The sequence below is a fragment of the Phyllostomus hastatus genome, unplaced genomic scaffold (genome assembly GCF_019186645.2).
Source record: "Phyllostomus hastatus isolate PE091 unplaced genomic scaffold, TTU_PhHast_1.1 phas_contig_244, whole genome shotgun sequence".
NCBI classification, from domain to species: Eukaryota; Metazoa; Chordata; class Mammalia; order Chiroptera; family Phyllostomidae; genus Phyllostomus; species Phyllostomus hastatus.
This window is the reverse complement of record NW_025333796.1, coordinates 220872-244510: the sequence shown is the minus strand read 5'-3', so window position 1 is coordinate 244510 and position 23639 is coordinate 220872. Positions and strand designations below refer to the sequence as shown.

Below are 23639 nucleotides of genomic sequence, written 5' to 3'. Positions count from 1 at the left end.
CCAAGCCACATCATAATTACATTAGCCAAGATGAAAGATAAGGAGAGAATCTTAAGAGCAGCAAGAGAAAAGGAGATAGTTATATCAGCTGATTTCTCAAAAGAAATCTTGTAGGCAAGAAGGGGCTGGAAAGAAGTATTCCAAGTCATGAAAGGCAAGGATCTACATCCAAGATCACTCTATCCAGCAAAGCTCTCATTTAGAATGGAAGGGCAGAGAAGGTGCTTCCGAGACAAGGTCAAGTTAAAGGAGTTCATCATCACCAAGCCCTTGTAATATGAAATGTTAAAGGGACTCATGTAAGAAAAAGAAGAAGTTAAAAAATATGAACAGCAAAATGACAACAAACTCACAACTATCAACAACTGAACCTGAAAACAAAAACAAAAACAAAGTGAGTGAACAACTAGAACAGGAACAGAATCAAAGAAATGGAGATCACATGGAGGGTTATCAGCAGGGAAGGGGAAGGGAGAATGGGGAAAAATTACAGGGAATAAGTCAGATAAATGGTAGGTAGAAAATAGACAGGGGGAGGGTAAGAATAGTATGGGGAATGGAACAGCCAAAGAACTTACATGTATGGCCCATGGACATGAACTAAGTTGGGGGAATGCTGGTGGGAGGGGGGCTGTACAGGGGTGAGGGGAATAAAGGGGAGAAAAAAATGAGACAACTATAATAACATAATCAATAAAATATATTTCAAGAAATAAAAAATAAATAAACTAGTGGGAAAAAATACATTGTCACCCTGGCAGGTGTGGCACCCCTGGTTGGAATGTTGTCCAATCCCGGGCCAAGAGCACAGGTCCAGGGCATGCAGGAGGCAACTAATGGATGCTCCTCTCTCACAGTGACGTTTCTTTTTCTCACTTCTTCTTATAAAAGCAATGAAAAAAAATATCCTTGGGTGAGGATAAAAAGACAAACCACATAGACACACACACACACTCACACACACACACTGTCATGCTCTGGCAGGTTAGCTCGGTTGGTTAGAGAATCCCCCTGATCCACCAAGGTTGTCGGTTCCACAAGGCCCAATGAATGCATAACTAACTGGAACAACAAGTTGATGTTTCTCTCTCCTTTTGTCTCTCTCTCAAATTAATAAATAAAAATAAGAAAACCCGTTGTCATAAGAACTGTTTGCAGGGTAACACTGAAGTGAAGGTCCTGGTGAATTACTTTCTTCCTCAACTAGAGATGCCATGAACTGATCTCCTACAGGGTTTCTAAATCAGTCCTTTTATGGCCGGATGGGATGTAAATTCTTTCCATTCTTCATTCTGATAAATGGATGTCAACTCAATTTGCCCTTCCGCTCAAAAGCTGTCTTTTACGGTCAGAATCTGGCAGCCTCCTCTGTTGAATGCATTAGGCGGGCCTGAGTCTCTGACACCCCTTCCATTCCCTCGTCTCTGCCTGACCCTTCACAGGCCTCCCGAGGGGAACTCCCTCCTTCCAAGCAGCCTTGGAGTCCTGGCTCTTTGGTTTTCTCTTCTGTGGCAAATCAGATGTCACAAGATCCCTGTTGTCAGTTGTCTTCTCCTTCTTCTCCTCCTCCCCCGCCTTCTTCTTCTTTTTAAATTCAAAAGCTATTTGATTATTTGCAAATACAGCTCAAGCCACAGGCTTGAGTTTCCTGTTTTCTGTGGGAAAGATGATGATGTGAATCTAGAAATGACTTTGAGATGTTGACACAGAGGTAGGCAAATAACCCCTCCTTACTGATAACTTCTCATTAGCTACGTGTCATCATAAATGATCATCATGGTACAACTGACCCCTCCTCGCCGTGTACAGTTCTGTGAGCTTTAATACATGTATAGATTCATGAAACCCACACCGTGGTCTGGATAGAGAACAGCATCTTTGCCCTCAAAAAAACTCCCTGTGCTATTATTGTTCCTCTTTCAGTCACACGGAGATGCTGCTGTACATCGTGGTGTCTATACTCAACAACCACCACAAAAAAACCCATTTGGCTACTTCCTCTGGCCATGACGGTTTCTAGTTCGGATTGCTCTTCTCTGTGGGTCATGGGTCATTTGCATTTAGCTGATTTCATGATTTTTTTCCTCTAGTCTCTTGCAGTTTGATTATGATATGTCTGGGCTTATCCTTTGTTGCGTTAGTCCCGTTGAGGGCTCACCGCGCTTCTTGAGTTTGCAGGTTTGTGTCTGTGAGAAGTGTTTCACCGCAGTTCATGCACAAATAAAAGCAATTGTTCTGGATATTTTCCAAATGCTTTTCCAGCTGCTCTTTCCACATTTGTCTGGCCTTCTCTAGGCCCCAAAGGGGTGTCTTCTACGGATCACATCACTGGGCTTTCCTGTCCCATGACCTCCTGTTCGGATTGGCCAATAGGGACACTCGCAGGATCGCAGAGGGGCGTGGTTTGGGCATTTTTTCCCGGGATCCCTCACGGCCAGGGAAGGTCCCGTCAGCGGTGCTTCTCTGGGACAGCCCAAGTCAAGCACCATCGCTCTCCATTTGCTCCGTTTCTGGCTGACACTCAGGAATCCCTCCCTTTGCTCCTCTTTTGCCCCCAGGGCTGATGACATCCCCCCTGACCTACCTTGGTCACCAACCCTGGTATGGCATTGCCCCTTGCAGTTTTCCTAACACTCTGCTGGCATGTTTGTAAATAGCCCCCTTATCAAACATATCTCCAGTGACCCACTTTGAGCCCCTTGACTGTCTCCACCTGTTTTCTGCCTGGACCTCGACAGAAAGAGTGTTTTGGGGGGACCGTAATCAGCAGGACTCTGTCATCCCCAGGCTTGGCCTTTCAGGCTTTGGACCCTTTCCAGGTTGGGTATCCTAAAGCCGAAACGTCCATTTGATGATCACTGATGAACTTGACATTCATTGAGATAATTAATGACTTTTGCGCTAAACATCGTTTTCATAACTTTGAAGTTAACTCAAGAATGGGAAGTCCTGCCCTGGCTGGTGTGGCTCAGTGGATGGAGTGCCAGCCTGTGAAATGAAAGGTCGCTGGGTCAATTCCCAGTTGGGGCACATGCCTGGGTTGTGGGCCAGGTCCCTGGTTTGGGGTGTGCAAGAGGTAACTGATCTGTGATCTCTTGCACATTGATGTTTCTTTCTCTCTTTCTCCCTCCCTTCCCCTCTCTCCAAAAGTAAATAAATAAAATCTTAAAAAATACATTAAAAGACTAGGAAGTCCTAACATGTATTTATGATTATGACTATAATAATTCGTACGGGAGAGGGTATATATATCTGCACTTCCAATAATAATAACCATGTGTCCACCATCTTGGTTAAGAAGAGAAGTTGGCCCTGGCTGGTGTAGCTCAGTGGATTGAGCGCGGGCTGCGAACCAAAGCATCGCAGGTTCAATTCCCAGTCAGGGCACATGCCTGGGTTGCAGGCCATGACCCCCAGCAACCGCACGTTGATGTTTCTCTCTCTCTCTCTTTCTCCCTCCCTTCCCTCTCTAAAAATAAATAATTAAAATCTTAAAAAAAAAAGAAGAGAAGTTGATCCCACCTCCAGACCTCTGTGCAGTCCCCTGTAGGGGCGTCCCTCCTTGCCAGGAAGAACTGCTGTCCTCCCTTCTGTGTTACTCACCTCCCCACTTCTCAGTCTGGAAATACATAGGTGTGATACGGGTTTTGACTCTGAAGAACCTAGGGACACATACAAAGCGAGACGTGTTGGGAAGGGTCAGACCGGCATTCCTACGTGAGGGTCACGCGCTGGATTCTGCTTCCCTGCGAGTTGTAAGCACCCCTTTTCTGTGGGCTGTCCGTGGGGAGTCACAAGCACATCAGGGGGAGCGTGAGCTCCCTGTATCTTCGTTGGCCAGTGAGGCTGCATTGCGGGAGGAATAGGGGCAGTGGGCCCCGTGACTCACAGGACTAGATGAGGTCGCAGCAGAACACTTCTGTGGAGGGTGACAAGGGTGTCCTCAGCATGGGGATGTGAGGCAGAGGGAACAAGAACAGGGTCCGGACAATTCAAGTGACGCAAGAGCTTGGCCATCTCTATCTTTGGCTTGGTGCTGGCCGGTCACGTTACAGTGTTTCTCCCCTGATTCTGTTTTGCCCATGTCGCCCAAATGGTGCTTCTTCTTGAGAGATCCAGAACGAGTTTTCAGTGAGCGATCATCAGGCTGTGCTTTCCAGCATCCGCTCTGGGAGACGGTCATTTCTGAAGTGATGGATTTTATCCACAATATACTGGCTGGACAGACATAGCGCTTGTTATTTTTGAGGTGAAAATGTATTAATTACCCTGGCTGGCGTAGCTCAGTGGATTGAGTGAGGGCTGTGAACCAAAGCATCGCAGGTTCGATTCCCAGTCAGGGTACATGCCTGGGTTGCAGGCCATGACCCCCAGCAACTGCACATTGATGTCTCTCTCTCTCTCTTTCTCCCTCCATTCCCTCTCTAAAAATAAATAAATAAAATCTTTAAAAAATGTATTAAGTAGGGTGACATCTGGCTGTTAGTGACAGAATCTTTAAAATAACTCATAAACATGTAGGCTGCACTCAGCTCCCCCCAGGAACTCACCAGAATCACAACGGAATTACAGGGCAATCGGCTTGGATCTCCTTCTGAAATCCAGCTGAACGGAAATCCTGTAACTAAGGCTACGATGAAGATGCCATGTGGAGACTGGTAGGAAGGGCAGAGATTCAAAGGGGCCACCCCACATCCACATGCAGTGGCTGAGAATGGGGGAGCGGTTATCTCGGTTGCAGAGGTTCCCCCCGAGGAGTGAGGGGCCCCACCCTGGGCTCCCCAGCCCGGAACACCAGTACCAGGAAGGGAAGCCCACATACCGTGTGGTTGTGAAAATCAATGGGGATCCCACCTGTGTTACTTGGCCATAAAAAAGAATGAAACGTTAGCATTTGTAGAACATGAATGGACCTAGAGGGTATTGTGCTAAGTGAAGTAAGTCACACAGAGAAACACAAATACCATGAGATTTCACTTACATATGAAATCTAAAGAACACAATAAACAAACAAACAAAACAGAAACAGATTCATAGATACAGAGAACAGACCGATGGTCACCAGAGAGGAGGGGATGGGGGAGGTTGGGTGAAAAGGGTGAAGGGATTGAGTACAAATTGGCAGTTACAGAACAGTCACAGGGATGTAAAGTACAGCGCAGGGAATAGAGTCAATAATATTGTAATGACTGTGCATTACGTGCTAGGTGAGTACTAGAATTATCAGGGGGATCCCTTCGCAAATTATGTAATTGCCTACCCACTATGCTGGACACCTGAAGTAAATATAAAATAATATTGAATGCCAATGCTAATTGAAAAATAAAACCAAGTGAACAAACAGCTGTCTCAGCAGGCAACCCAGGATTAGCGTGTTATGCCCTGGGTTACACTTCTTCCGTCCTGTTGTCCTCCGATGCATGGACTCCATTCCCACCTCCCCTCACGGTCCAAGGTGGCTTGTGCAGGTCCAGCTGTCACACCTGCACTGCAAGCCTCCTTGCCTAGAAGTAAGCCTCTTGGTCATACTTGGCTGCCGAAGAGGCTGGGACACCCAGCCTGACTTCTGAGACGTGATGTGCCCTGTCCGTGTCCAGGGGACCCGGACAAGGAATCAAGGAAGAAAGACAACTGGGAACAATGTTCCTCTGTGCTGCTGGGTGTGCCCACTGCTGTCGTTGTGCAGGGAAGATGGAGCACGGCGTCCACTGACTCCGTGCAGTCCAGTCCTGCTGATGCGCCACTCCGCTCTGGTGCTCTTAACGCCATTCCAGGATCCTGAAGGAAGGGGGAGCATTCCTGTCTGGGGACTCTGTCTTACGTTATTTGACGGAAGGAGCAGAGAGGATGTGGGGACTGGTGAATACTTTCTGTTCTCCCAAATTCTGTCACTGGTAATCCATACTTGATTGGCTAATTTTTTGGCTGGGTGGTGTCCAACACTTGCCATGGGTTTTGCGTGTAACTGTCCCCATTGTCCAGGGGAAAAGACTATCCCTTGGGAGGAAGTCACTGGGCTGAGGTCTGCGCTGGGCTTTTCTGGCTTCTAGTTCGCTTCCTGCTCCTTCCTCCCGGCTGTTTCTGGTCCAGTTCTGCCCACCGGGCACTTCCTGGTCTGAACACTTGCCTTGTCCAATCCATTGTTTGGGCTTCAGGGGACAGTGACATTGTCATTGCCATTTTTGGTCTTTTGATTCTGAGTCCATCTGAGAATTGGCCAGTAAAGTGCTAAGAAAACTCTCGAGATTTTGATTGGAATCACATTGAATTTAGGCATCCATTTGGAGGGAAATGCCTTTACAAAACCGAGTCCCCTCTTCTGTGGAGAGGTTTCTGTATTTCCATTTATGTAGGTACATACACATTTTTCAGCCCTGGCTGGTGTGGCTCAGTGGTTTGAGTGCCAGCCTGTGAACCAAAGGGTCGTGGGTTTGATTCCTAGTCAGGGCACATGCCTGGGTTGTGGGCCAGGTCCCCAGTAGGGGGCACTTGAGAGGCAACCACACATTGATGTTTCTCTCCTTCTGTTTCTCCCTCCCTTCCCTTCTGTCTAAAAATGAATAAATAATAAAATCTTTAAAAAATAAACATTTTTCAATCATGTGTATGGTTTTATTAATGTCTTGGATGTCTACATTTATTCCTAGTTAACTTTATCTCTACCGTTTTGTTGCTATTGTAAATGGTTTAAAATTGCTTTCTTTTTAAAAGATCAGCAAGGAATTCATTTTTCTCGCATGCAGATGTTCAGAGGTGAGCCCTCCGGGACTGGTTTGTCACACTCTGCCGTGCTGTCACAGGCCGGGCTCCCTGGGTCTCCCTCTGGCACCGTCTCCTGCCCGTGGCTCTTACTCGTCCTCCTGGCCACCAGCTGCCTCCTCTGGCTGGAGGGATGGGGTCACCGTCCCAGGAGGGAGTGAATAGATTGGGAAAAGGAAGGAGAAAATAACACAAGACTGACTACCCCTGACCTTTTGATTGCTAGGAATGCTCTCTGCCTTGAAGTCTGACTTTAACTGAGCTGTACCAATTCAATTGTTATGTATGTTTTCTACTCTCTTACTCTCAATCTTCCTGTATCCTTGTTTTAGATGTCTTGCTTGTGAACGGTACACAGGTGCGTTTTGTAGAAACACAGTGGGCCAGCCACTCCAGAGGCGGAGAAGAGGCAGGGAGTGGGCTTGCTCTGGGCTCATTTCCCACGGCCTCCACAGCCAGGGGAATGAGCAGGGCAACTACACGAGAAGCTGAGAGCTGCAACCTGAGTTTATTGTCATCACCGCTCAGAGGGGACATGGAGCTGGGCGGGGTGGTGAAGGTGCGCAGGGAACGGGCGAGAGGCGCTGTGACAGCCGGGGCTGGGGGAGCGGGGCCATGGCCGAGGACAACTGGGGCCAGTGGAAGGTCTCATTTCCGGGATCTGGTTCTTCTTCCAGGAGTTGGATGTGCAGACCACCGGTGCAGAAGGAGCTCCAGGCGGGGAGTACTCAGGAGAGGCAGGGCCGAGTTTCACTCGCTCCCAAGCAGTGCCTTCTGGTCTTTTTTCTAAGGGTAGGGGGTTGGGGTGGGGGTGGGGAAGGACAGGAGGAAGGAGAGGAGGAGGGGAGGTGAGCATAGATGCTCTCCTCCGGGGCAGCTTAGCTCTGGAGCAGAGCAGACCCAATATCACCCTAATGGTACCTGATGCAAAGAGCCTCAAGGTCCCAGTGAGGGTGAGGACTTCCCTGGCTTCCTGGGGTCTTAGGCTTGGGGACCACGTGGTCAGGGACAGGGCCTCTCTGGCCTGGGCGACCACTGGGGTAGGGAAGGGCACAGTGAGCCTAGGGACCCACTGTCCTGGAGCCTCCTATGCTGCCCAGCGCTGTAATCTCCATTGCTGTCCCCTAGCTGCATCACCTGCCGCACCAAGCACCCAGACAGGCGTGGGAGGGACTCACTACCTTGGACCGGAGTCTTCTCCAGCAGAACAGCAACACGGGAGCCAGAGAGGCGAGGAGCAGCAGGGCCCAGATGCTCAACAGTATGATCTGAAGGCCTATGGACAGGTTCTGTGGACAGAGGAGCAAAGCTACAGGCACCAGATGGACTGCGGGCGGGTGGGCTCTGCCGCCAGCCTCCTCGCCAACACACGGTCCCGCCCGCGCCTGTGGCCCCTGGAGGGAGGGGGCTGCGGAAGGAGGGCTGCCCGTGGGACCCTCGGATCTAGTGTGCGAGAGGAGCAGCCGGAGCCCCTCTCCTCGGGCCTCAGCGTTCTTGTCTGGACAGGGACAGGCCCGGGCGATGACTTGGTTTCCCAACCGCCCCAAACTGGAGAGGACCCAGGGAGAAGGTGGGTCCCTGCGTGTGCAGCCCTGCATGCAGGGGCGATAGGGATTCACTTATTATGGTTTCAGTGTCCGGGCGACACCCACAACCGCAGAAGTGTCTCTCTTGTTCATGGCCGCCTTCTGTGGGGACAGTAGTCAAGCCTGGAACAGGACAGGTGACACCCTTTCCGTCTGGCTGTCTGTGCTGCCCGGCTCCCTTGCCCACCTACCTGGATCATGTACTGGTGGGACAGGCAGAGGTCCTTCCTGTGGGCTTCTTCAGGGTCCCTGGGGGGCAGGGTGGGTTCCCTCCAGGGGTCGGGGAGACCACACCAATTCGTGTACCAATAGAATAAATAGTCGAAGTGGCTAGCCCCGATTTGTATGGCGGCGATGGCCGTGCCAAAAGATGCCAGAGCGAACAGGGTCTTTAGCAGGGCCTGTGGTGAAGAGACAGAGCGACCTTGTGACTCAGTCTCTCCTGGAGCCCAGCCCAGAGGGATTGGGGAGAAAGGTGGGGCAACGGGGCAGGAGGCTTGGGGAGGCCTCCGGCTGCTGCCCTTCCCCGAACTCACCCAGCAGGTGCCACCTCGTTTGTCGAAAATGAAGACAGTGACTCCGGCCAGCATGGCCTGGGGAGAGAGGGGGTGGCAGTAGGGTCGGTATGGGTCACACACACCCTTCCAGGCCCGGCCGGCTTGTCTTTCCCTTTGTAGCTCTCACAGCCCCAGAACACACATACACACAGGGCAGGGTCCGGGGTGGGGGGTTGAGCTAAGCTGTGTCTGTGCTGCAGGGTGTGGAGACCTAGGCCAGGCTCCTCAGGCTGCAGGGCCCTCTGTGCTGGGGACGGGGTGGGGGGATTGCTGGGGGTCAAGCCAGGTGGGCGCCTCTCTCCCTGCTCCGGAGCCTTCCTTCTCAGGCTGCACCAGGGTTCTCTGGAAACCCAGGTGGAGGGCCTGGGCTGCCGGAGGAGCTCTCAGTTCGGGATGAGTCTCCGGGCTGCCTCAGGAAGCCGTCTGCCCCTGCATCGCTCTGCTCCGGGGCTCTCAGAACGGGAAGTCCGGTACGTTGACTCGGGCCCTTCTTCCAATAAATGTGTTTTGCTGTTATTCTCTGAGCTGAGTGACTTCACCAAAGGGCCTCCGTCCTTCCGTGGCCTGCCCACCGAGCTGCTACTGCAGATGGCACGCAATGCCCCCCACCCCATTAACTGTTGTTCAGTGATGCCCACGGGGGCCCCCCGCTGTGCAGGACCTGCAGAGGGCGAGCAAACCACACAGGAGGTGCCTCTTTCTTCCTTCTTTTCTTCCTTGTGGCGGCCACACTCTCCAGCACGGCCTGCCTCCCCCACCTCTGTGCAAGCCTCTGGGGATGGGCCAGGCTCTGGACGCTGAGTTAATGTTGGCTGCCAGCGGGGAACGGGGCACGGCCTGGTGGGGGATGTCCTGGGAAGGGAGCAGGGAGAGCGGACCCACACCACCATTTCTCTGGGCTGTTGTCTATTTTCTCGTCTGCAGGAACGGGACTGGCCTCGGGAATGGAGTGTCTTTTTGGTTGCTAACACTCTACAGTACCACATCAGCCAGGACGGGATGGCGACACGTGGTCCCTTGGGCCACACCCGCCGGTTCCGTCCCCCATCCTCTGGCCCCACTCACCATAACCCCTGTCCAGATGCCAGCTTCGTAGGTGAACCAGATAACCCAGTCATCATATAGGAAGCGGCCGAGGCCTCCCAGGGCCCCACTCAGCAGCCCCAGCACGATCTGCGCCACCTGAAAGACGCAGAGCCTAAGAGTCCTGTCCCCCCAGTCTCAGGGAGGCTTTAAGGACCTGCCTTCCAGGTATTGACTGTTTGAACCTGAGAGGGAGAGAGAGAGACAGAGAGACAAAGAGAGACAGAGAGAGGTGGGAGGAGGGAGAGGAGAGGAGAGGGGAGGGGAGGGGAGCCAGCCCGTCTTCCAAGTCTGGGGGTTTGGGGGTGGGGAAGCTGGATTCAGGATTCCACGGCTGGGACTGGAAGTGTCATGTGTCTTTAGCCCACAGCGTGCCCTGCCTACAGCTTCCACTGAGGCCAGAAATGGAGCACAGAGGAGAACTTGGTTTCTAGGCATCATTTGAGACTGAACCTACGTCCTCTGCAGGCTGAGGCCGGCTGAGAGTGAGTGCCGCAACAGAAGAAGATGTGTCCCCTTTCCTGATGCCGGGACCCTGGGTGCTGCCCCCACCCCTCCTCCAGCAGCCCGACTCACCCAGGAGGCCACCAGCACCCTCTTGCTGCCCAGGAGCACCCGCTTGCTGCCCAGGGGCTGGGAGGGGGTGGGATAGTCGGGGGCAGAAGGCTGCCGCAGGAAGTTCAGAAGCAGGGAATCCTGGTGGATGTGCACATCGATGTGGGTGGGCTGGGGGGCCCCAGGGGCCACCTGATCACCGGCTGTGGTCCCCATGCCTGTGGACATCTGCCTGGAGAAAGAGTTGGCAGGTTTGCACAGGTTACAAGCATCCCGGTCGAGGGGTGAAGCACGTCCTGGCAGGGCAGCCAGACTTTGCTGAGCCCCTGGAAGGTCCCCCTTTCACCTTGTATCTGCTCTGTCCCCCATCTTCTCCCGAGGGCCTGGGGTCTGGACCAAGCAGTGCCTGCACCCCTCGCCTCTCCACCCTCTGCTCCCTGGGTCTTCTCTCAGCCTTCTCTCCAGGGCCCTCAGACTCCCAGACAGAAGGACGGAACCCCAGGCCCTGGCCAACCTGTCGTGCTTCCATTGCTGCAGCTGGGTCTGGGGACATCCCTCCACCCCTCAACACCTCCCTCAACACCTCCCTCTCCATCGGTGCTGCTCAGCCTGGTGAAGCCCCCTGCCCCCCATGAAGGGCTGAGTGGCGGGTGAAGGTGAAGGTGAGAGGCCAGGCTGACTTGGCATCCAGGGGGGACACACCTGGCATCTGCTCATGCCACCTTCCTGGAGTCACTCCCTCTACATAGTGGCTGATGTTTCCTTCCCTCCCTCCCTCTGTCCCTCCTGGCAGGCTCTGAGGGTCTGAGGGGCGAGGCTGCAGAGGCCTGTGAGGGGGCAGGTGGGGTGGGGGGTGCCCCTGGGGAGGGCTCTTGTGAGTAGGTCTCTGGGAAAGGGCTGGGGCCCGGCGGAGCCTCACCTGCTGTCCCCAGGGGTCGGAGGCGAGTGGAGCAGGGAGGCCAGGAGGAGCTGAGTGGGGGAGCTGAGTAGGGCCGAGAGTAGGCAGAAGCAGGAAAGGGGTGGGAGGTTGACAGAGTGACAGGAAGTGTGGTGCTTTGTTTAGCAGTTTCCCAACATCCAGCTGGGGCCAAGGGGCCCCTCTGGGGTTTTCCAGCTGCTAGTAGATCGCAAGGAGCAGTGAGAGAGCGAGGGTGGTAACTTGGGGTCTTCAGAGCTGAGCAGCCCTGGGAAGTCCTGTGGGGGTTGTCCTCTCCCCAAGCCCTGGGGAGAGGGCTTTCTGAACGAGGCTTTGAGGGTGCTGTGAGTATGTTCGCCCCTGTATGTGTTGTCTGAGCAGATAAGAGTGTGCCTGTGTGTGTGTATGTGTGTGTGTGTGTGTGTGTGTGTGTGTGCATGCACTGCCTTCTCCAGCCAGACCCAGTATCTGTTCAAGACAACCCCCCCAGGAGGGCCCCCCTGCCCCTGCTGTTTTCTGGGAACTTCTAACACTGAAGGTTAGGCCCTCCCCCACCCCTCCCCCCTTCATCCTGCTCTTCTCCCTCCCACTGCGCAGAAGGTTCTCAGCTCCTGGCCAGCCTCCCCAGCCCTGCTCCGTCGGGTGCGGACTTCCAGGGGACAGCAGGTGAGCAGGGACCTCACAGCTCAGGTGGCCCCTTGCCGCAGGATCTCTGTCTGTCCCTCAGTCCTGCAGACCAGTCCCTAAACCCCCCATCATGTCCCACGGGATGCCATTCTCCCACCCTCTACCCCCAGGTTCCTGGTTCCCATAGGATCGTCTGGGAGCAGAGGGATGTGGCCCTAGAAAAAAGGCTGGGGAGGGAGGTGGGGCCAGGGCCTGGCCGTGGTAGCCTGGCACTGCCCCTTTCTCACCTTTATTACCAGGACCTCACACTTTTATTCTCTGTGGGGGCAGGGTGGCTGAGGCTCAGCAGGTTTGGTGGTGAGAGATCCTTCCAGAGTGAAGCCTGAGGTGGGTGGCCCAAGGTGTTGTGGGGGGTCCCAGTCCTCTCTCCCCAGCTCCAGGGGCGCTGGGAGGCCCTGGGTAGCAGGGAAGAGCCCACAGCCAGGAATCAGGGTGGTGTGGGTGGGCAATTGTCATGGAGCTGGCTGGGAAAGAGTAGGGGGCCAGGCTGATCTGGGGGCTACAGTGGGGTGGGGTATCCAGGGGGCTCAGAGGGAGCTGGAGCTCAGGACGCATTCAGGGCTGCGACATGATGCTCACGCCTGGGTCCCCTGGGAAGATGTGGTTGGAACCTGGGCTGGACTTCCTTGTATGTGTCTGTGAAAAAGTCGGAACCTCCCCGTGCATCTGCAGAATTGTCAGCTACCTGTGCTTTGTCCTTTAAAGGAGGCCAGGTCCGTGACAGGGGATCTGCTCTCAAAAGCACACAGAATACAGATGAGAAGACTTTAGGATTACTGTCATTGCTGCTGTTATTAGAACTGTTACAGGTAATTTTTTTAAAGGGAAGGAGAAAGAGAGGCAGAGAAACATCAGTGTGTGGTTATTTCTTGCACACCCCGCACTGCAGGCCCCATTTGTCTTTCTCTGACCTACTTCACTTAGCACAGTATCCTCTAGGATCACCCATGTTGTTGCAGATGGTGAAATTTCATTCTTTTTTTAATGGCTGAGTAGTATTCTATAATACATGTATACCATCTCTTCTTCATCCACTTGGCTATCCATGGACTTTTCGGTTGCTTCCATATCTTGGCCATTGTGAATAATGCTGCAGTGAACAAAGGAATGCATATGTTTTTTCAAATTAGTGTTTTGGGTTTCTTTGGGTAAATACCCAGCAGTGGAATTGCTGGGTCTTTCTTTGTCTCTTGTTATAGCCTTTGTTGTAAAGTCTATATTGTCTGATATAAGTATTGCTACACTAGCCTTTTTTGGTGTCCATTGTATGAAATATCTTTTTCCATATCTTTCAATTTGAAGTGGGTCTTTTTTAGGCAGCATTTGTGTGGGCCTTGTTTGCTTATCCATTAAGCCTCCATGTGTCTTTTGATTAGAGCATTTATTCCATTTAAATTTAAAGTAATTACTGATAAGTATGTAGTTATTGTCATTTTTAATTCATCTTTTTATCTTTTTTTTTCTTCTTGGAGAAGTTCCTTTAAGATTTCTTAAAATGCTGGTCTGGTGGTGATGGACTCATTTATCTTTTTCTTGTCTGGGAAGCTCCTTATCTCTCCTTTGATTCTAAATGAGAGCCTTATTGGGTAGAGTAATCTTGGTTATAGGTCCTTGCTTTTGATCACTTTGAATATTTTGTGCCAATCCCTTCTGGCCTGCAGAGTTTCTGTTGAGAAATTAGCTGACAGTCTTATGGGAGCTCCCTTGTAGGTAACTAACTGCTTTTCTTCTGCTGCTTTTAAGATTCTCTCTTTGTCTTCAATCTTTAGCAGTTTAATGATGATGTGTGTTGGTGTTGGCCTCTTTGGGGTCATCTTGTTTGGGACTCTCTGCACTTGCTGGATTTGTATGTTTCCTTCACCAAGTTAGGGAACTTTTTTGTTCTTATTTCTTCAAATATGTTCTCAGCCCCCTTGTTTTTTCTCCTCCTGGTACCCCTATGATGGGAATGTTGTTATACTTAATGTTGTCCACAGGGCCCTTAAATCATCCTCATTTTTAAAAATTCTTTTTGCTGTTCTGATTGGGTGTTTTCTGCTGTCTTGTCTTACAAGTCACTGATTTGATCCTCTGCTTCATCTATTCTACTGTTGATCCCCACTAATGTATCCTTCATTACCGTTACTGTATTCTTCATTTCTGACTGATTCTTTTCTTGATGTTTTCTTTTTTTTTAATTTTATTTTAGTCATTGTTCAAGTACAGTTTTCTCCCATTTACTCCCATTTTTTCTTGATGTTTTCTATCTCCTTTTTTATGTTTGTGATTTCTTTGTCAAAGTTCTCACTGAGGTCATTGAGCATCCTTTGAGCAGTGGTTTGAACTCTGTATCTGGTAGATTGCTTGCTCCATTTTATTTATTTTTTTTTCTGATATTTTGTTCTGTTCTTTCATTTGGGACATGTTTCTTTGTCTCCTCATTTTGGCTGCCTCCCTGTGTTTGTTTCCATGTATTAGGGAGAGCTGCTACACCTTCCAGTTTTGGTCGAGTGGCCTAATGGTGTAGGTGTTCTGTGGGGCCCAGTGGGCCAGCCTTCCCTGTCACCTAAGCTGGGTGCTCCAGGAGTGTCCCTTGTGTGGGTTGTGTGTGTACACCCTTGTATTGTAGTTGAGCCTTGATTGCTGTTGGCATGTCAATGCGAGGGACTGACCCTCAGGCTGATTGACTGAGAGGGCTGGTCATGACTACCGCGGAGAAGCTGTTGTGCAGGGACTGACCCCACAGGGCAGGATTGGCCTTTGTGAGGCTCTGGTGCCTGCTGAGTCTGCCCTTTTGGTGTGTCATCTATGGAGGTGGTGGTGTGGTGCTCTGGTATGGTCTGAAGGTGGCCACCAGGTTTGTTGGTAAAGGACCTCTTGGGAGGGGTTTTGTCTGTCCCCTGCCCAGGGCCATCTGATATGAGCTACAAAGTGATCTTCAGATTGTTGCCACTTTCGCTGGGAGTGGAGGGGCCTGGGAGAGACTAAGCTGTAAACCAAGGCTGGCTGCCACTATTGCCAGGCTTGGGGTTACTTAGTAAGAGATACATGACATGCCTAGGCCATTCAAGTTGCATAGGGTGGGGTCTCGGGAAATCACCAGTGTGAAAAGTGTGAGTCAGGTTTATGAAGACTCAGATCCTGTGCCCACCTGCTGGCTCTTGGGGTGGGGGGCAGGGTCTCAGAAAAAGGACAACAGCTTTTGCTAGCACTTCTATCTGGGATAAATCTGCTCACTTAGCTCTTGTCCTGTAGCCAGAAAATTCAGTTCCTCCCTGTATGTCCTTCATTTTTTCAACTGCTGTCTCAGCACTGGAGGTCAGAGTCCATGAGTCTGAGGAAGTCCATGCATAGGTCCTCAAAGAAAAACTGCCTGGGGCTCAAGAAGCCTGTGTCTCCCTCAGCTCCAACCTCCGCTAGTTCTTACAGCCAGAAGTTACGGGGACTTCTTCTCCTGGCTCTGGAACCCTGAGCTGGGGGGCCTGATGTGAGGCTGGAACCACTCACTCCGCAGGAGGAACTTCCACAGCTGAGATGTCTCTCCTGATTTTAAACCACCACCATGGGTGTGGGACCAGCCCGTTTTACAACTCCACCCTTCCTATCAGTTTCAGTGTGGCTTCTTCTGCATATTCTTATTTATAGGACTTCTGTTCAGCTAGACTCTGGGCAGTTCTGAAGAAAAAACAGATTATTTTATCATCTCAAAATGAGAATGTTCTTTTTAAGTATGATGTGAAACCCACTAAAAAGATAAAAAATTTACCCTGGCTGGCGTAGCTCAGTGGATTGAGCTCGGGCTGCGAACCAAAGTGTGGCAGGTTCGATTCCCAGTCAGGGCACATGCCTGGGTTGCAGGCCATGACCCCCAGCAACTGCACATTGATGTTTCTCTCTCTCTCTCTTTCTCCCTCCCTTCCCTCTCTAAAAATAAATAAATAAAATCTTAAAAAAATATGAGCGAGGCCCAGAAACAAATCATAGATTGTAAAGAAATATTTGGAACGCATGCCACAGATGGTACTTTTTTTGAACACATAAAAACTCCTATCAAGACCAAAACAAAATAAAGTAAACTGAGGAGGACACAAGGTATGAATGGAATGCTCCCAACAGAAGGAAGAAAAGGGCTCTTAGCCCTGGCCGGGGTGGCTCAATTGGTTGGAGCATCATCCCGTACACCAAAGGGTTGTGGCTTCAATTCCCAGCTGGGGCAAATGCCTAGTTAGGAGGTTTGGTTCCCCAGTCCAGGCAGGTACAGGAGGCCACTGATCGATGTTTCTTGCATGTAATTGTCTCTCTCTCTCTCTGAAATAAAAAAAAAAGAAAGGGAAATGGTGCTTAAACACATGACAAAATAAGCAACCTCAACTATCAGATGAAAACCACAGATGGAAACTACTGGAATAGTCCCAGAGAGCAGTTCAGAAGTTGCCTGGGGCCAGAGGTTGGGGGTTTCCTGGAGAGGGGACATTCCAGCAGCTTTTTGCAACATAGAAGTATTCTATATCTTGACTGTGGTTGTGGGTGCACAAATGGACAGATTTGTCAAGACTTGTTGAGCTATACATTTAAGAGGGAGCATTTGATTGCATAAAGTTGATTAAAATCTACAACGCAATGTAATTTTTCTGATGTACATTTGAAAACAATTAGAAAGTTTGTTGACACTATCTGCTGGCCATAGAGAGGGGCAGTGAATACTCTTCGATGTTGCTCCTGCATGGGGATTGCACAGAGGGCAATATATTAAAATTACAAACACATGTTCCTATTGACCTGCCAATTCCACATTGTGTATAAGAAAAAACAAATGCCTACCTTCAGGGGACTGCTTAAAAAATTTATGGTGCATTCAGACAGCGGAATACTATGCAGCTGTATAAATGACTGATAGAGGATTATTTTATTTTATTTTATTTATTTTATTTTTATTGTCACCTGAGGACATGCTTATTGATTTTAGAGAGAGGGGGAGGGAGGAAGAAACAGAGGGAGAGAAACAGTGTTGTGAGAGAGAAATATCGATTGGTTATCTCTTGCACATGCCCCGCCCAAGGACCAAACCTGCAGCCTAGGCATGTGCCCTGACTGGGAATTGAACCTGTGACCTTTTGGTTTACAGGATGATGCTCCAACACTGAGCCACACGGGCCAGGGATGAGGGAGGATTATTTTAAAAACATGGTTCTATGAACAAATCATTGTGCAGAGTAGTGTGTACAGTGTCCTGCTATTTGTGTGAAAAGGAGGAAAAAGAATAATTTCACATGCTTTTATATGCAAAAAATGTCACTGTAGGAAAATGACAATATTAGCTTCCATCTGGAAGGAAACTAGGTGGCTAGGAGAGAAGGAAGGAAGAGATGGTCTTCAACGTATACCCTTCCACACCTTTTGAAATTTTTAACCACATGAAACTATTATGTGTAAATGTGTAAATACACAGTTGACTCTTGAACAATGTAGGGGTTAGGGGCACTGACCCACGGCACAACTGAAAATGCTCGTATAAATTTTGTTTCCCCAAAAGTTAACTAAGAGCCTACTGTTGATTGAAAGAAAGCCTTAGCGAAAACATAAACATTTGACTAACACATATTTTGTACTTGTATGTGACATGTATTATTTGCTGAATTATTACCATCAAGTAAGCTAGGGAGACAGAAATGTTATTAAGAAAATCATAAGGAAAAGAAAATACATGTACAGTATTTATTGAAAAAAATCCACGTATAAGTGGACTGGCACAGTTCAAACCCAGGTGGTTAGAGGGTCAACTATAGGTACTAAGTCCCTGAAATAATAATCCAGATTCCTTTCTTCATCCAACCCAAGACCCAAATGAGGTGTCTCAGACCAATCAGGGGAGGGCCCCAGGAATATGTGTGGTGAAGACCTCGAGAGGTTGCACCCCAGGTCAAGGTCACAGTGACATCGATACCTGCCCGGGGGAAGACCCCTGGGGTCTTGATAAAGAGATGTTTTTCTCTCCTTTTCCTCCTGCAATGTAGTGTGTCTCTTGTCACCCAACCCAGTTCCCAAAACTCGTTTCTGTGTGTCTTCTCCCCTGCAGGCAGGATGACCCAAAACATGGTGACCGTGAATGGGGTCGACGTGGCGTCTGCCCCGTCCCAGCCCACCCACATCAGCATCCACATCCACCAGGAATCGGTTTTGACACAACTGCTGAAAGCCGGGGGCTCCCTGAAGGAGCTCTTTGCCAGCTGGCGGGACCCGGGCCCTCGCAAGACTGGGATAAGCTACGGGCTGCTGGCCGGAGGGGTAAGGTGGGCTGGAGAGGCGGGTGAGCAAGCTGACAGAGGGCAGTCACTCTCCTTCTGCAGCAGGGTGCAGAAAAGGCAAGTGGACTGAGTCCCCTTGAGAACTCACTATTTACACCCCATCTTGTGTGGGAAAAGAAGGTTTTGGAAGTTTCCCCAAGGAGATTTGGATGGAAAGGAGTGATACAAGTCTTTTTTGGTGCCGGGTAGGGGTGGGCGAGTGGAAGGCAGTCCCAGCTAGAGGTGGGGGGTGGGCGGAAGATCCTTGGAAGCTGTTAATTTATTTCAATTTAACTCCTGGGCTAAGTGGCCCTGCAGATAAGGCACCATAATAGGTGCTTTGGGAAAACTCCAGAGAGATTCCCTGGGCTATGTTACCTCCACCAGAAGGGACCAGGCAACCACAGAAATGCCTGGAATTAAAGGTAGATCGGCTGATGTCCTTGGGAGGCAGGGCAGCATCCTGCAGGAGTTGGCATCTGACCTAGACCTTGAATGGAGAAGACCCCGGTTTAGACAGATAGAGGAAGAAAAGGAAATGCAGGGGAAGTGAATGGCTGGACAGAGAAGCCAGGCCACACAGGGTGAGTTCCAGCAGAGTGAGGAGGATGGGGCTTGCAGCTGGTTCCACTGAGCAGGCATAGGGCCCTGGGGCTGAGGGCTTGCAGGACAAGGTGAGGAGTCCCCCCATGTCAGCTCCCACAGTGGGAGGGCTGTGGGTGGATTCTGAGCAGGAGCCGGGGCTTTAGGCTGCCTCACAGCCAGGAGCTGTCCAGGTAAGAAGTATGGAAGGTCTGCACCTGCGTGGTCATGGCAGAAATGATAAGAAGAGAAGGGAGTCCAAACCCTTTGTGGATGGGTTCTCTGTGACTTGGGAATGGATGAGCTTGGGGTGCAAGGGAGAGGAGGAGTTGAAGAACATGCCGAGGCTCAGAGTACGGGTGGGCGGGAGGCTGGAGCCCTGGAAGTCAGGAGAGGCTGTCCTTGGAGGGGGCGGGGTGTGGGGGGGGTGGGGGTGTGTTATTTGGATGTGCTGACTCTGAGAGGCAGGCGGGGCATGCAGGTGGTGCTGTCCGAGATGCTGTGACAGTTGGGGTCTCCAGGAAGCAGATGTGAGTCAGGGTCAGGCGTGCCCAGGGTTTATTGGGATCTCATCACCTATGAAATGAAAAGGGAGGGAGCGGGATTGGGTAGGGAGGGCCATCAAACCCTAATGCAGCCCTGACAAGACCTCTGCCAGCCCAGCGGGGAGCTGGGGAGCAAAGACCGCCCAGCGCAGGAGTTCCCTGTGAGGTGGGCGGGGGGCCTCACCACTGGCGGGTGGCCATTCCCAAAGATTGTGCCTTTGGTGAAAGAGGAGTGGAACTGAAGGAGCTCCCCGCCGTAGGCTGTGAGCCAACCACCCTCCTTTCTGGAAGGGGGTCTTTGCAGCCCATCCTGGACAGGATGACGCCTCTCCCCAGGATGATGAGGATCCCCAGGGAGAACCATCAGGTGGGGTGACCATGTGTGGCCTTTAGGAAAAAGTAATGAAGGACGAAAAAGCCTGGCATGTCAGAGGGACTGGGGAGCGCCAGGCCATGTTGCTTCATGGGTGTTAAGGGGATGGAATGTTCTAGAATCACAACTGTAGAGAGGTTAGGACAGAAGAAAAAAAGAAGACACCAAACAGGAGCTGTGTGGCTGGCCCTGGATGCGTGGGCTTGTGGGAAGGGGTCTGACCTTTGACCCTGTCTGGCAGGTGATCCAGATACTGCTGGGGGCACTGAGCTGTGCCTTAGGAGTGCTTCTGTACTTCGGGCCCTGGACGGAGCTGAGGTCCTCGGGCTGTGCCTTCTGGGCAGGGTGTGTGGTGAGTAAGGAAGCAGAAGGCAAGTGGTGATGGGCCAGGAGAGAGTTCCTTTGGGTCTGGGTTGGGGATTTGGGGGAAGATACCAATGACCCAGAGTCCAAATGCTCTTTGCCAAGAGGAAGCTGACTGAGGGGATGAGCCAAACCCTTCTGCTCTGCATGTCCTTTAAGACCAGGATGGGAAGGGGGGCCATTGTGTGGAGCCCGGGACCTGTGCTAGGTTTCTTTGCCTGTCCTTTGGCTCATGCTGCGTACTGGCTGTTGGGGGAACTGCGGGGAGAAGGGTGATGTCGGGGATCATTTGAGGGGAGTAACGGGGAGGCCTCTGCTGGGTCTTCTCCCAGGCGATCTCGGCAGGAGCTGGGGCCACTGTCCACGAGAAGCGCCGGAGCACCCTTTCTGTGAGTCGGGCACCCGCTGTACCCACCTTGTTCTCTGCGCCCACCTAGGTCTCTGGTGTTCTGCCCCATTTTGTGTCTTCTCCCCTTTGGGTCCCAATATCTGAGATCTTTCCTGGAGGGGTGGGGGGGGTTTCCTGGGCCAGGGACCTGGGGCAGAGGAGGTGGTTGGAGGCTGGGACCCCCACAGCTCTGATAGCCACAGAGAGAGCCTGAGAGTCTGTGTTTGGAACTTCTCTCTTCTAGGGCTGGGTGTCCGGTCTGCTCACCCTGGCTGGCATTGCCACGGCCGTGGCTGCTGTTGTCCTCTGTGTGAACAGCATAACCTGGGAAAATGACCTCTTCTCCGAGTCCCTATGTGACCTTGTGGTCCCTACCCCCACAACCTCAGACTATGGATGGGGGAGGCCATACGGGTACGGACGGATGTGGAAGGATGGGGAGTGTGCACGCTTCATGCAAAAGCTGGAGGTGAGAACTGGGGGGGGGGAACCCCCGTCTTCCAGGGACCTGTCACAACCATTTGTTCCTAAGGAACTGAGCACTGGAGGGCAGAGATGGAGGCTCTTTGAGCTTGGACCTCATCCTAAGTCTATGGTTCAAGAGGTTTTAACTGAAGCCAAAGACATTTTTCAGACCCTCATGGTATGAAGATTCCCCAAATCAAAGGAGATGAGGAGCAAAGAGCAGACATTTGAGAATGGATGTTGTGGTTCACCCATCCGACTTTTCTGGTGGGTGGGTGTCCTAGTTGTCTGTCGCTGCATCACACACCTCTCTCAAAGGTGGTGGCTTAAACCTGCAGGCTGTTCATACTTGTCACAGTCCGTGGGTTGAGTGGGCTCAGACGGGCAGTCCTCACTCGGGTTTGCTCGTGAAGTCAGACGTCAGTTGTGGGGTGAAGGCATCCGGTGGCTGCCAGTCCGGTGGCTGGCCTGGGCTGGACATCCAAGTGAGTGCCCTCCCACGGCTGGCAGTTGATGGCTCTTGGCTGGGTGCTGAGTTGGGACTGGCAAGCGGAGAGCCTACAATGGCTTCTCCACGTGGCTTGGGCTTCTCACGGCGTGCCAGCCAGGTTTGGACTTGGAGCATCCCACTGTGAGCCCTCCAGGAGGCTGGACCGGAAGCTGCCAGGCCGGTTCAGGGCTACCCTACAACTGTCCTCGTGTCATTTCCATGGTATTTTATTGGTCAGGGTACTCACAGGTCCTTCCAGATTCAACGGGTGGAGAAATAGACCCCCACTCTTCGCAGCAGGTGCTAAGGTCACATTGCAGACAAGCAAACAGTGGGATCCACTTTGGTGGAAAGTAGTTGGCCAGAGTCTGATTATTGAAGGGGAGAGAAGTGGGGATTCTTGGGGGGTAGGATAAGGTGGTAGTCAGAGCAGAATCAGAGGGGTGGACTCCTGACTTTTTTCTTCCTTTATCTCCAGAACTTGTTCCTAGCAATCCGTATTCTGCTCCTGGCTGTCTGTGCCCTGCAGCTCATTGTGTCCTTGGCTTCCCTGGGCCTGGGGCTTCGAGTGTCATGTGCCCAGAGTTCCCGGTCCATGGTGAGCTGTGCTGGAGGCACTGGGGCAGGGTGGGGCCGGTTGGTGAGGCCCAGGGACAGGGACGCACGTGGGGCCAGGAACACTGCCGCTCAGAGCTCATGCCCGACCTCCCTGGACTTCTTCCCAGGGCGGGGCTCTGCCCTTGGCTGCCTGGGGCCTGGGACCCACCACTGTGACTGGGGTTACCTGCGGCCCTCCACCTCACCATTCCCTCCTCCACTCTCACCTTCCCACTGTCCCTTCCTTTGTGTCCTCCCTCTCTGTCCCCACACCTCTTCCTCTGTCACCCTTTCCTTCCTCTCTCTCCTTTTCCTGATTTCAAGTCCTGTGAAGCTGCCTCTGCTTCATCTTCGCCCCCCCCGCCACCCCCCCGAGTTAATTTTTGCCCCTGTCTGTTTTAGGATGAAGAAGACTCGGAGAAGAAGCTACTGGGGAACAAATCAGTTCCTCCCTCCCCCTCCAGGGAGAAGTCCACTCCCGCCATGCTCTTGTGAGCAGCCAGAGACCCTTGCCTGGACCCCCGCTTGTCCCTCCAGAGCAGTCCAGGGCCTGTGGAGATGACAGTGTCCACTCCTAGGGCCCCTCACTACCCTGTCCCTCACACTTGCCTCTGTTTTGGCCACTATCAAACCCCTCCTCCCTCCCCACCATCCTCAGCCCAGTGTCTTCAATTCAGTGAGCACTGATTAAAAGAGACAATCACAACGCACACTATAAACCAAAAAGGACGCGGTCTCTCTCTGTTCGAACACACAGTGTGCCATGACAGACCTCTGTCTGTGTTGGTACATGTGGGGCTACATGAGAGCCAACCTATGACACGGAAACAGGGTCCCAACAAGATGACATGGCATTACGTGCTGCTCTGTGTCCCAACAGGCAGAACTGCTCTTTGTGGCATTCAACGTGAAACAAAAATAACTCTCATATACTTCTAATGTTTTTGCCTGCTGAGATTGTCTTTAAGCATCTACAGCCTTGACCTGTGGGATTCACAGAGCTATGGGAAGCATGGAACAAGATTTTTTCCCTCCCTTCCTCCCGTCTTTCCTTCCTTCCTTCCCTCTTTTCCTTCTCTTCCCCCCTTGCAATAATTAGCGTTGGTTCTCTCTCAGCATACACGCACCTATTATTATTCTTCACCTTCAGTGTAAATGATGATCAATCTGTTTTTTACTTTTTTGCATTCTCTTCACATGGATACATATATAAATACAGAGACAGAAGCTTTTCTAAAGGGTAGGAGAGCAGGTTATGGGTGTAGCATTAAGATGGGATGATGATTCTGGTGTTTCTTCTGACTCCAACACAGCAAGTGGCCTCGCATCTCCAGCGTGACTTTGGAGGCTGTGAGGGGGGGTTTCGTTATTAAGCAGGCCCACCTGGGAAGAACTGGTCTTGAAGCCAACTGGCCCAGAGCCCCACCACC

At 51.5% G+C, this 23639-nt stretch overlaps 2 protein-coding genes across 5 annotated transcripts; one reads left to right on the top strand and one right to left on the bottom strand.

Annotated features, from left to right (window-relative positions):
- Positions 1 to 7248: 7248 nt before the first annotated feature.
- On the bottom strand, positions 7249 to 11592 carry TMEM176A (transmembrane protein 176A). 2 transcript variants are annotated; one of them, XM_045837736.1, is made up of 7 exons: positions 11460 to 11592; positions 10562 to 10772; positions 9968 to 10084; positions 8882 to 8938; positions 8537 to 8746; positions 7938 to 8048; positions 7249 to 7545 (listed from the first exon to the last, which is right to left on the bottom strand). In XM_045837736.1, exons 2-7 carry the CDS (start codon positions 10766 to 10768, stop codon positions 7510 to 7512), a joined length of 738 nt encoding a protein of 245 aa, XP_045693692.1. In that variant the 5' UTR covers positions 10769 to 10772; positions 11460 to 11592; the 3' UTR covers positions 7249 to 7509. The 2 variants fall into 2 exon arrangements, with proteins under 2 accessions (XP_045693692.1, XP_045693693.1); XM_045837737.1 differs by having other exon boundaries at positions 7941 to 8048; positions 11460 to 11590.
- Positions 11593 to 11658: 66 nt separating this feature from the next.
- Positions 11659 to 22935, top strand: TMEM176B (transmembrane protein 176B). Of its 3 annotated transcripts, XM_045837735.1 has the most exons (10): positions 11659 to 11800; positions 12054 to 12122; positions 12414 to 12470; positions 12849 to 12952; positions 18199 to 18407; positions 20148 to 20258; positions 20602 to 20658; positions 20902 to 21126; positions 22091 to 22210; positions 22612 to 22935. In XM_045837735.1, exons 5-10 carry the CDS (start codon positions 18204 to 18206, stop codon positions 22702 to 22704), a joined length of 810 nt encoding a protein of 269 aa, XP_045693691.1. In that variant the 5' UTR covers positions 11659 to 11800; positions 12054 to 12122; positions 12414 to 12470; positions 12849 to 12952; positions 18199 to 18203; the 3' UTR covers positions 22705 to 22935. The 3 variants fall into 3 exon arrangements, with proteins under 3 accessions (XP_045693691.1, XP_045693690.1, XP_045693689.1); XM_045837734.1 differs by lacking the exon at positions 12849 to 12952; XM_045837733.1 differs by lacking the exons at positions 12414 to 12470; positions 12849 to 12952.
- Positions 22936 to 23639: the final 704 nt, after the last annotated feature.